The 12,310-nt window shown below is 57.0% G+C and overlaps 1 protein-coding gene across 5 annotated transcripts in view; it reads right to left on the minus strand.

Moving 5' to 3' along the window:
• GSE1 (Gse1 coiled-coil protein) overlaps positions 1–12,310 on the minus strand; it is a 349,700-nt gene that overhangs the window by 19,734 nt on the left and 317,656 nt on the right. For 4 of the 5 annotated variants that reach the window (XM_074968866.1, XM_074968871.1, XM_074968868.1 and 1 more), the window contains 5 exons: positions 4,608–4,789; positions 3,008–3,208; positions 2,013–2,204; positions 1,585–1,907; positions 473–797 (listed from right to left, as the gene is read on the minus strand). In XM_074968866.1, coding sequence (XP_074824967.1) covers positions 473–797; positions 1,585–1,907; positions 2,013–2,204; positions 3,008–3,208; positions 4,608–4,789 — 1,223 coding nt within the window. The remainder of the gene's footprint in view (positions 1–472; positions 798–1,584; positions 1,908–2,012; positions 2,205–3,007; positions 3,209–4,607; positions 4,790–12,310) is intronic. The other variant, XM_074968867.1, reaches the window with a different exon arrangement.

Below are 12,310 nucleotides of genomic sequence, written 5' to 3' on the forward strand. Positions count from 1 at the left end.
GATCTTGGAGGAGCTGCCCCTAGGGGGTGCCGTGGCTCGCTTCCCCTGCAGTCTGTGTGATTTGATACCGCCGGCAAGGGTAACAATTAGCTACACCTAGTCACTAGCAACTGGCCTGAGGTCACCAGACTTATCTCATGCAGGTCACTGAGCAGCTGTCAGGAGATATTAAATTGCTGTCACTGCCAGCACAGGCCAGATTGGAACCAGTGACCTAAAGGGGAAAGACTCTTTAACCCATTGCCCACCCCCCTGAGCCAGCCCATCCCAACAAGAAAGGGGCTCTGCCAGCAGCCCAGCTGCTCGGACACAGCACATAGCCCTCTTAGGTGGACACAAGCAAAGCCGAGCGCTTCCAGCCAAGTCAGCGGTTGCCTCCTGAATCACACAAGCCAGGCCTGGCTGCTCTGCTCCTCCAGTTCCAGAACTCCAGAGAGTCCCTGTCCATCCCACCGCTGGAGTCAGCCCTTACCTGGGGTTCTCTGGCCGGTGCTCAGCTTCCGGCTGGTTCGGCGGCCGCCCGATCTCCAGGTGCTGCTCCAGCACTTGCTGCCGGAACTCCGACACCTGGGACTGGCGGTCCTCCTTCTCCTGCCGCAGCCGACGCTGGCGTGCCAGCCACTTCTCTTCCTCGTTGGTGCGCTGGATGAGAAGAGCCGTGGCCGCGCTGCTCCCGGGGAGGGGGAAGACGCTGTGGCTGGAAATGAGGCTGGGCACAGGATGGTGGGAGGCGGGCGGCTGGTGCAAGGGGTGCTGGATAGGCTTAGGAGTCGGGATGGTCGCCTCCTTGGGTTTCTCTGCAGGAGGAAGAGGACGCACTGCAGTCAGCAAGAACTGTCATTTACTCTCAGCCCAGCCAATCAGTTTGCAAATGATAGATGGGCCAGGTGGGTAATCAGGTGCAGTGTTTATTACATGAGGCAGAGCTATGGGAATGGTCCCCAGAACTTGTCCCTGCTTGAAACCCAGCACCCCAACACAGATATGAATGAGTCCAACTAACATGCAGTGACAGCCAGGACTGGCAGCTGTGAGATCTAGGCTTTAGCCTTGACCTCGCCACAGGCTTCCCATGGGATCTCGGGCAAATCCCCAAACCCTCTTGGTTTCACCATCTGTGGAAGAGGGTTAATACCCCTTCCTGCCTCACCTGGGGGTGAGAAGGCTAAATTCACATCTGTGGCATTTCAGGGATGGAGGGGGCTAGAGAAGGACAAAGCTTTGGTACGTCACTAGTGTCGGGAAGCTGCCAGGGGCAAGCCTACCCCATCCTGTAGTCAAGAGCAACCCGTCTGTCCAGAAATGGCTCGGCAATCAGAAGGAACCAAGAGGAACCCAGCAGCAGTTATTTGGGTTGGGGCAAGATCCTGGAGCACGGGCTGGTTTGTGACTCCCAACTGAATCTTGTTGTGAGTTTCCAGGTGAACTCAATGCAAAATCCCAGGGCTGCGAGTCTCACATTAGGCCCAGGCGAAGGTCAGGCACCATGGAAGTTACCCGTGGGGCCTGGCTCAGCTGTGCCTGGGAGACCAACCAGCCTGGAGTGCTCCAGGCCAGGGCTCTGCGGTGCGTGGGAGGAATTACCTGGTCTGTTTGGCATCAGCTGCTCGGCTGGTTTAACACGTTCCTCCGCCGGGTGGCTCCTCAGCCCGTGCAGCTCTGCCACCGGCAGAAATGGGCTTTCCATGGCTTTGGCCAGGTTCATCTCCTTCTCCCGGGCCCTTTCTCGTTGTCTCTCCAGCTCTCTCTCCCGCTCCCTCTCCTTCTCGCGCTCCCGCTCGAGCTCCTTCTCCCGCTCTCTCTCCCGCTCCTTCTCCCGCTCCCGATCGGCTTCCCGCTCCCGCTCCTTCTCCCGCTCCCTCTCACGTTCCCTCTCGCGCTGCCTCAGCTCCTCATCCATCTGCAGCCTGGAATCACCAACAGAACAGCCAAGTTAGCATCTCCACAGGCCTCCCCATCCTCCTGCCCCCAGGGGCTGCGCACGACCTGACACGGGACATGGAGCCCTTTACCTCTCCGCCGTCAGACTGGACATCCGCTCGGACTGAAGGGCAGAAAGTGATGAGTGGGGCAGCTCGGTGGGGTACCTCACTCCCGACAGATGGAGGTGCATGGCTGAAGGATGAAGAGGTGGGAGCGAACCAGGGGTTGGGATCGGGTAGAAGGGGGACCGCAGGGCCGAAAGGCAGTAGGAGTCATCCATCCTGGAGAGAGAGAACAGGTCAGGTTGAAAAGCTACACAGCTCCCCTCTCCAGCTGGCAGCAGAGGCTAGGAGCATGTGGCTATGAAGGGAAAGCACCTGCTGTGGGAGAGGTGACTTCACATGTATGGCGGGCTCTTGTCAATCCCCCAGGGATGGGAGTCCTAGCCTGACTCTACCACTACACACCGTCCGGCAGCTCCTTGGAGGCCTCTCCCAGGTTGGGTTCAGCCTGGCTCCCATCACTGCCCCTCTCCCGACCTTCCACAAGCCTGCTGTGGAGAGCCAAAGGAACTGTACGGTACAGGCACAGGACGGGCGCTCTGGCTCCGGGGAGAAGCTTAGCACAGCCAGCTTAGAAAGAGATTTTCCAGCATCCTTTGCCCGCGAGGGGGACCTGGGCTCTGTGCTGATCCTTCCTCTCTCTCTGGCGGGGGGATAATTAAAGGGGTTTCGGCACTGCTCCCAGCAGCAGAGCAGATACAAGCCTGCCGTGAAGGGTTCACACTCAAGGAGCTAGTTATCAGCCCAGCCGCAGGAATCCCCGCTGCTGTGGTAAATGACCTCCCTGCAATGCCTTATTACCATTGTACTGAAGCACCCGGGGAACCATCAATTGTGGATAAAGTGTACTTATTTCTGTGCGGCTTCCAAAGCCGACGCTAGGGTAATTGATTGCACTGCTCTGCCTCAATCCAAGGCCCCCGCAAGGTTTGGTGAGCAGCCGCTGTTGGCTGGATGCGTGGAGAAAAACAATTGCTGCCCAGCGTCTAGCAGTCCCTCTCTCCCCGGCCTCTGACACTTACCTGAAGGCTGGGTGAGGGAAGGGGTGGTGGGCCAGGTAGCCGGGGTGGTAGTAAGCGGCAGCGGTGGCCGGATCCAGGCTAATGGGGGGCAAGGAGGACATGCGGAGTTCCTCAGCGGTGTGGTAGGGCCGGAAGCTCCGCAGATAATCTTCAGTGACCGCGCTGGGAGGCACCACATGGTGTACAGGCCGCTGCAGGCTGCTGGCGGGGAGGGATGGAGGGAGAGTCAGTGACCTTCCCAGTCCAGGAGATTCACAAGCATCTGGATATCCTCATTAGCTTGGATCTGGGGAGGGGACTGGGCTCCCAATGCAGAGGCCTAAGAAGGGGCAACTCCTACTGAAATGGTGGTGGCTGAGCATAGAAATTCACTGCAAAGGCAGAACCATAATCTGCTCTGTGCCAGCCGTACCCTACCAGGCTTGCTTCCTTCCAGCACCTGCGTCCCCCTGTCAGGGCACTTTACCTCCAGGGGCCTGGCCATCCCCAAGCCATGCTGCTCGGAGTTAACGCAGCAGAATACAACCACCCAGTCACCCTCTGCTCAATGAGAGTCGGCCACAGGCAGAGGGAGGAAGGCAGCTGCCTGGCCCTAGCATCTGTCTGGGGATGGTCGGGCAGTCTGAGTGGAATGCTGCCCCCACTGGTGAGAGCTGTCAGCGCAGCACCTTTAGCTGGCAGAGGCCATTCCAGGGAGCGGAGTGTCATCCAGCCATCATCCCCCCAGGGTTTAGAGCTCCCCAATCAAATGTAATCCAGCACATTTGCCATACAGTCCTTCAAGGAAGTGCACAAGTCTTAGGTCTGTGCTGCGGGAGATCTGGGTTGGGAAGGAGCAGTGGTGACACACCCAGCATTGGTGTTTGGAATGCTGGTTTCCAGAGCAGTTTGTTTTAATTACACGTTGTCCTGCCCCAAACCCCAGAGCTGCCTCCCAGCTCCCCCAGTCCTTGGAGACACTTGGGGCCGGTCCTGGCCTTCAGCTCTGCAGCTCAGGCCCACCTTTGGTTTGAATTTGTCGCCTGCTCCTGGGTTGGTTGGTTTGAGGTTTTGAAATGTACATGGAAAAAGATGTATTCAGAGTTGTGGTTTGGGTTTGTGTTGGAAGAACCCCAGCTGGGACGGATGGGAGTGTCGCACAAAAACCGCATGGCTCAAGGCAACATCTGTGATGAGCTTCTAAGCCACAGAACACGTCGTGGAACTCGGTGGGAGGGGAAAGGACGAGTATTACAATGGAGCCTGTCCTAGGTAAGCCACTCCAGGGACCAGCAGAAGCCAGGTGCCTGGTGGAGCCAGCCTGTGGTTGCAGATCTTGCTGTGTTCCTCGGTTACGTCTATCTGTGCTATTTCAGGAGCTAAACGAACCAAACACCCGCCTACAGGAAGGCCTGCTCTTCAGGGATGCAGAATTCTTTGGGGAACCCCAGAGAAAACAGCCACAAAGGAACTAAGCTTGGAAAAGGGCTCTGAGGAGCAATAAAAGGCCACCCCGCTGGGGGATTCTCATATGGGATGTGTCAGAGCCGGCAGCACACGAGTGAACCTGACACTGTGGGAGGCTGATGCAGTGGATCCTGCTCCCGGGCACGTGACTCACTTTAAAGGTGGGAAGCGGGAATCCTGGACGACGGAGGTGGGGGGGATCCCGAAGGAGTAAGGCGTCCCAAGGAGATGAGAAGGGACAGCGGGGCCCCCGGCTTTCTCCTGTGGGAGTGGAGGCTCGGCAATCAGGCGCTCCCGGCTGCTGCTGCTGCTGCTGCCTCTTGATCCCGCTTCTTGCTACAAGAAAACAAATGACCCCCCACCCTGAGTGTCAAGGAAAAACTGTCCTGAGGAGCAGGACAGACACAAAGGAAGCAGATGCATCTGGCCAGGAGCTAGCTCAGTGCTCCCTGCCCATCTGGGCGTCTCAGAGTCTCCCTGCTGAGGACCAGCCCACAGTTCCACTCAGATCCCCAGCAACGGGCCTCCGGGAGGGGTCTGTCCGCTCCTGCCTTGCTGCAGTCAGACTCGCTGGAGGCTCCCTGGGCTGTAGTCCAGGGAACGGCTAGGCAAGACTCCCACTGACTGCCTTCATCCCCTGTCCTTTGGGAGCGGCAGCATGAGGGTGGAGGGGACTGTGCCAAGGCCGGCTCACTCTGGCTGTTTGCTAGTCCAGCCCAGTGATTTTTGTTCGCACAGCCGTCCGTTTCGACTAGCTGGGGACGCGCCTAGATCCAGGGAGAAGTGCTTGAGATCAGTAAACCCACCCGTGCCCCGATCTTCAGGAGGGCTGAGCACACGCAGATCCCCCTGACTTACAAGTGACTCTGCGAGTGCCCCTCAGCTCAGAAAATCGGCATGTGGAAAAGAAGATGGAAGTGCTTCAGGAGCTGACCCAATGGGAATGTTGCCAGAGGGCGACCGGAGGAAGGAGTTCAGGACTGCACATGTGTCCGCACTTACACACACACACTCGCTTCCAAACGTTTCCAAAGTTTGAAATAAAGTAAGACAAATAAAACTAGGAGGGTTTGGAAACAGCTGGCGGTAACCACCACCCCGGCTGGGCTGAGAACGCAGACTGTAGCACAGACCCACAGACATGCTGAAAAGACAATACGTCTGAGCTCCAGAGGAGGAGGGAGCGATCCGGACGGGGCCCTCCTTTGCACGCCCGCCAGCCGATCATTCCTGGAGTAAGGCTGGCATCAGCTGGGATGGCAGCTGCTCGCTTGCCATCCCAGCTATTCTGACACACACACACACACACACACACACAGAGAGAGAGAGAGAGAGACAGAGGGCATTAGGAAACTGGCGTTCCTGCCGGGATAGGGCAGGCCGGTCTGTATGGCCCAAGGAGTGCCCACAAGCTGCATGTTCTACGCAATCCTTGGGGGGCCCAAGAGGGCATGGTGGGGGAGAAACCCCTGGCAGGAAAAGGGAGCTCTGTAAGGGCAGGTGGGCATTGAACCCACTTCTGTACAAGAGCTGTGGGGCTAACCCTGCCCCCCAGGAGGGATAAGACTGCCTCCAGTGCTGCAGTACCCCTTGGGCAGGGGCACTCTTGCCCTCTCTGCAGCTAAGACAAAGGTCAGCCCTGCGGCCTCGGAACGGCACTGTCAGACCTGCTCCCAGGGCTGCGGTCGGGCCACCCTCTAGTGGCTGCAGCCCAGGCAGGCTCTCAGAAGAGCTAACGAAAGGACCTGGGGAGAGGGAAGAGAGGCGAAGGAAGAGAGAATACAGCCAGTGCATTTGGAAGCTGCCAGACAGCACCTAGATTGGTGGGCTTCCCTGGGGGGTTTGCAAACCCGGTGGGGGAATGTTTAAACCGAAAGGAAGGGGAAAAGCTGCTTTCACTGAAATCATCCAAATAAGAAGCGGCTCTGCTGCGCTGGACACTGCACAAAACATCCTCACCCCCTGGGGGCAGGGAGCATCTTTCTGTTCTGTGTTTGTACAGCACCTAGCACACTGAAGCCACGGGCCACGATTGGGGCTCCTCGCAGCTATAAAACCCTGCTGTGAAGAGCCCACGCTCCAAACTGCCAAAGCATGGAAGGAGAAAGAGAGGCACAAAGAGGGACCCGCCCAAGCAGCAGAGTTGGGAATTCAGCACAGGTCTCCTGAGTGTCAATCCATTGCTCTAACTACTGCACCGCACTGGGCCCCCATGCCAAAGGACGGAACCTGTCCTCTTAACAAGCTTCCTGCCGGCTGGGTGGACAATGCAGGAAGCCCAGGGAGGGGGCGGGGGGACTTCACACGTATAACCTTCATCCCATATAACGCACCGTCGGGTGATCAAATATTAACCACCTAATGGGCTTTTCTGGCTGACAGGCCTTGTTTGATGGGTTACTCCTTGTTTGGATTTGGGAGGAAATCCCATTCCATGAACTGTTTCCCCTCCCGAGGGGCTGCCACGCTCCAGCACTGGCTCCTGGCCACCGAGTGCTGACCCCACGCGGCTCCCAGCCGAGAACATGCAATATTAAATGTCAGCAATGTTATTTTTGCCGAGCCCACATGTTGCTCAGGCCCGTTTAACGTGCATTGCCCCTGGCAGGGAGCCAAGCAGCACTCTCCAGCTCTCCCCGGCCCCTTGAAAGGGATAAAACCCTTCTAATGGCTCTGCAGGAGTGGATGGCATGCAGCAGTACACTGGATGTGTGCTGAGGCGGAAAAGCAGTTCCGAGATGTCAAAAGAAGTCAAAATCAGAGTTCAAGCGCCTCCCCTGCCCCTCCCGGTGTTGGGTCTTCTGAGCATTTCCGGAGCCGCTTCATAAAGAAACACAGGTCAACCACCATCCCCACCAGCCCTTTCACTGGGGCTCAGACAACTGCCCTGCTCCGGAAAGGAAACAGTTAACACCGCCATGAAAGCCTTAACCCTCTCCTTGCCGGAGAGTCACTGGGGGAAACGCTGAAGGGGCCACGGATCACAAGACAAACTCAGCCTGCTGCTCAGCCTCTTCAAAGCCCTCTCGAACCCTTTAAGTAAGTCATCCTGTTAACCCTTTCCTGTCCAGGACTAGACAGTCTGCTTTTGAGAACAAGGTGTAAATTTTAACAGTGAGGGTAATTAACCAGTTCCCCAAGGGCCGTGGTGGATTCCCCATCCCTGGCAATTTTAAAACCAAGATGGGATGTTTCTTCTAAAAGCTCCGCTCTAGGAATGATTTAGGGGCAGGTCTCCTGCCTGTGCTGTACAGGAGGTCAGACGAAATGATCACAAGGGTCCCTCCTGGCCTTGCAATCTATGACTCTAAGAGACAGTGAACCCCTTCCCCTGCAGGACAAGACTTGGGAGTCCCCACCTACCTCTTTCCCGCCAGTTGCTCTAAGGATTTCTCACCAATTCCTTATCCTGCAGGTGGAGGGGCTGTGGGCTGTGCAGGGAAACCATTCTGTTTGCAATGCCTTACTGCAGCTGTGGACAATTTTCTAATACACACCTCTCAGTTTATAGCCCAATGGGCTACCCAAGGACAATACAATGACTGTAACCCACATGTATTATTGGGTAATGGGATTCTCAACTGGATTAGATTTTTTTTTTTACACCGTCAGGTGGGGCTACCCTGCCCTCTTTTGGACCCTACGATGTGGTCACAGCAGCACCTGACATTGGCTACTGGACTATCTACTTTGGTGGCCCTTTGGCCATCGCTGTGTTCCTCCCCCTTGCCCAGCTCCACTTAAACAACCCTGCTGTTTTGGGGAGTCCTGCTCAGTCAGCCCTTTGTTGTGCAGCAGATTTCCCCCTCCCCAAACCTGGCTCTTCCCCAGCAGCGCTTACATGGGGCTCCAAAAGCACATCCTTTGTGCACTGCAGGGAGCCGGTGACGGGACCGGCAGCCGGACGGACAGTAGCCCGGGGCTTTCAGCGCTCCAGCAAACCTGTCTTGGAGGTGGACATGGGCCACTCATTTCCTTAACCGCGATGAGAAAAAACAGGGATGGCAACAGTCATGGAGGGGAAAAGAAAGAAACCCTGTGGAGGAACAGTCTGTGAGAGGGAGGGCTACGGACTGGCTGTGGGGGGAGTGGAGGGTGCGAGCGGGGACAATTCCAGCCAATGCCACAGATCCTGCAAGGTGAAGAGGGCCCCTGCAGGCTGCTCTCAGCTCCTTTGGAAGTCAACAGGAACAGAGCTGAGGGCTACGTGGGTACCAGCACCCAACCTGTTCCCATGGGCCTGGCGCTGTGAAACATGGCGGCAGTCCATGCATCCAGCTGACCACGGACCTTGCCTGTATGCGGGAGGTGCCAAGACGCCCTCTAAGCTTCTCCTGCCCCCACTCCAGACGCACATCATCCTGCAGGAGAAGGCAGCTTGATACAGGAGCCAGCCGTTCCTCCTGTCTGGAATTTATCTCCCAGGGAGACAGAGGGAGCATTGTTTTGCATAGTCTGCCCTTCTTACGGTGGCTCATCCATCTTCATATCCCCAGATAGTGACATCTTGGAACACACAGCGGATAAGATTTAAACAGCACTGGGCCAGGCTGTTCCGCACCATCGGGGGAACTGCCTTCATCAGTCAAGTGTATTTACTAAACACCACCACAGCACACACTCCGCAAGCAGCTGATGGCTCCTCAAGACTTCATAATCTCTTCAGAAGACACATCGGCCATAATTAATTGAAAGAGATGGAACCCATTGATGGGAATTTTTAATGAGCAGGAACATCTGTTCATTCTCTGCGCCTTGTAGGCATCCAGACCTCCACATTCGGCCTCTTTCGCGCCCAGTGGGCCACCTCTGACCTTCTGCAGAAGGCGCGTTCCTAGGATAATGATATGACTGGACGGGAGGGGTCAGGGCGACTCAACTGGAACAAAACACATGGATGCCGCAGGGCTGGAAAGGACGGGCCATATGGACCGGCCACCCTTGCCTTCCCCAGGCAGGGGGCAAGGGCATCAGGGAGATGAACGCAAGCCAAAGGGTGGCCTCAGTGCAACACCACTGCAACTCTGGGCCGCTCTGAGAAAGACCCAGATCTGGATGAGCAGGAAGGGGCCCATAATGGGGTGTGTGTGTCTGTGTGTAGCTCCCTTCCCATTAAGCGGGGGTTGAGATAAGGCAGGCCAGCGAGTGGGAGGGAGGAGAGCTAGCAGCAGGCCCACATTTCACCTGCCTTTAGATTTACAGGCAGCTTTGTTCTCCGGCACCATTAATCATCCAGGGAGGATACAGACGCCTATGGAGCTTGAAACAGCACAGCAAGTATAAATCCAGCAAGCCCCTGATAACGGCCATAAAATAAACAGGTTAATCAAGCGTTGCATGGCGGGGCCCAGGAAAGGGAGCCCTGCGGACAGGCCTCCATCGGCACACCCCTCCCAGGCAGTAAGTGCCCCCGGCTCATCCATTTATAACGCAATGATGATTTTTGTTCCTAATACAGGACTAAGGTCTCCATCTCCTTCAATCAAAACCCGGTCAGCGCGTTGGGGGGTCTGAAGGAGGGGGCTAAAGTGGGGATCGGTGACAGCGGGGCAGGGCCAGGGAGGGAGGGAGAAGGGAAAACTCCCGCCCAGCCTATCGTGCCTGGCAGAACAAACCCGTCACTCCCCTCTCTGTATCACCGGGAAGTACTGACCGAGAGGAAGGACACAGATTGTACACCCTGCCTACCCTTAGCAATACTCCATTCAGAAACAAACACCGCCGGGGAAGCCCATACCCTGGCATGGGCTCAGCCAGGCAGAGAGCAGGGGGAAGCAGTGGATATCCCAGGGATAGGATCTGGGGTGCCAGCTGCCTTAGGAATAAGATAGACTGATAGATCAATAGATGATTGATCAATAGGGTTCTCAACCTGCGGGTCGGGACCCACAAAGGAGACACAAACAGGTATCAGGATGTTCTAACATCCCTGCTCTTCCTTTATGGCAGAAAGGGAGCATGGTCCCGGGTAGATCTGGGGTTGATAGGAGGTGATGCCCTGTCCGAAAGGGGCTGACAGCTGCTGGTTGGACGGATGGATGAGAGGAGTAATCCCGCTGTAGCCGTTACCAAGGCCATCTTAGTAGGACCCTGGCAGTGCGTGGGGTTGCCCTATTCAGGCAGGAGAAGCCAAGGGGGGCAAGCTGGGAAATTCTTTCCCAGAGGATGAGGATGAGGAGGAGTGGTGGAACTTTGCCTTACCAGGGCCTGAGCCCAGTGTGGGGCAGAGAGAGGAAAGCGAAGGCAAATGAGAATGTCCCTGGGTCACGTGAGTCAGAGACATCCTGCCCTGGCGCAAACAGGGCAGCCCTTCCTCATTCCCCAGTGCCTGGATTGGCGACACTCCCCCAAGCACAGCACTGCCACCCGGGTGCAGCGGCAGGACCTCCTCACCAGGGCTGCGGCAGCTTCCCAGGGCTCCGAGCGGCACCGGGTGGCCTGCGTTTGATTGGCTGTCTCGGAGCGGTGGCTGTGACGATGAAAGGGGAGGAGAGGAGGAGAGAGGGGGGAAAAGAAATCCGTCATTCCTGGCGATTAGCGAGTGATCTCCGCCAGTGAGAATGCAGGACATGCCCTATTAGGTTTAAAATAGACTATTCTTCATTTAATCTGGCCTTTCAAAGGCTCCCCATTACCGGCGAGATCTCGGTAACCCTGGAGTAGCGGCTGCTGATGGATCGTCTGCTCAGCTCCCCGTTCTGATTTCTGCATTGCTGATGCAAGTGACTCACCCCTCTAACTTTATGAAGTTATTTCCCTCTGGCTCTCCCGCCCCGCAAAGAGAGGATTAAACCCTCAATTGAGTCTTTGTGCAGGCACTGAAGGGCCATATATCATCTGCTAATCCAGTCCCAGCTCCCTCCCAGCCCTCCCCGGCAGCATTAGTGGTTCATTGAGCGCGATGAATCACTGGAGCGAATCTGTCCTGGCCCCGTCTCACGGGGCACTGGCTGCTTTGCAAGTGGCCGGGGCTCTTAGAAATGGAGGGAGCTCGGGGCGGTGGGGGGAGGCGTTAGTACTCACTCGGCTGCGAGGACAGGGACAATAGGGCACTGGGGATGGCACAGGGGAATCCAGCAGGCTAGACGAGCTCTGAGTCGGTGGCAATGCAGGGAGGAGTCTAGGGAAGCACCAAGTCTCTGCTGGCATGGCCCGGCCTCTCCCCCATTCCGTTTGGGGTGATATGCAGAGAATGGGGAAAGGGCCCTTACCCTGCCCCCCTCCAGCCTGCACCGCCACCCAGGGGCATGGAGATGCTGGCTCCCCCTCTAGAGACTGTGTCCTCTCCCCCTCGGGAGGCCCCTACCCTCTCTGAGCCTCTAAAATGGAGAAGGCAGGTTCCCGAGTGATGCTGTCCCTGGGCTATGCTGTAGCTTCCCCCCAGCTGAGAGCAGGGGCAGACAGATCCACACAGCGCACTGACCCACTGGTAATGGGACCCAACGGGGAGAACGACGGCAGCCCCAGTGCTCTCACCCGGCACGGCTGTGCAGCTCACTGGGAAGCAACAGGGAGCGGGGGAAAGGGGAGAGCCCCGCCCACACCCCACGGCTCTCGGCACAGGGTGTGGGTCACTGATCCCAGTGGGATGTGGGTGTAGACAGGAATATCCCCCCCCAAAGCCAGAGGGCCTTGCGGAGAGGAGAGACTCCGGATTTGGGATTGGCGCAGCGATACGAGACCCAAGGAGCTAGTGAGGTGAAGGGACACGGTGCCAAGGCGAGGCAGTATTCTTGGGGGCAGAGTCCAAGGTGATCTCAGCATGAGGGCTGGGTCCTGGCTATCTGCAGCAGGACCTTCATCGGCTCCCCCAGAACCCCCTTGCCCTGTAAAGAATATGTGTCCCCTACGGCTCAG

Source organism: Natator depressus, chromosome 12 (genome assembly GCF_965152275.1).
Source record: "Natator depressus isolate rNatDep1 chromosome 12, rNatDep2.hap1, whole genome shotgun sequence".
Taxonomy (NCBI): domain Eukaryota; kingdom Metazoa; phylum Chordata; order Testudines; family Cheloniidae; genus Natator; species Natator depressus.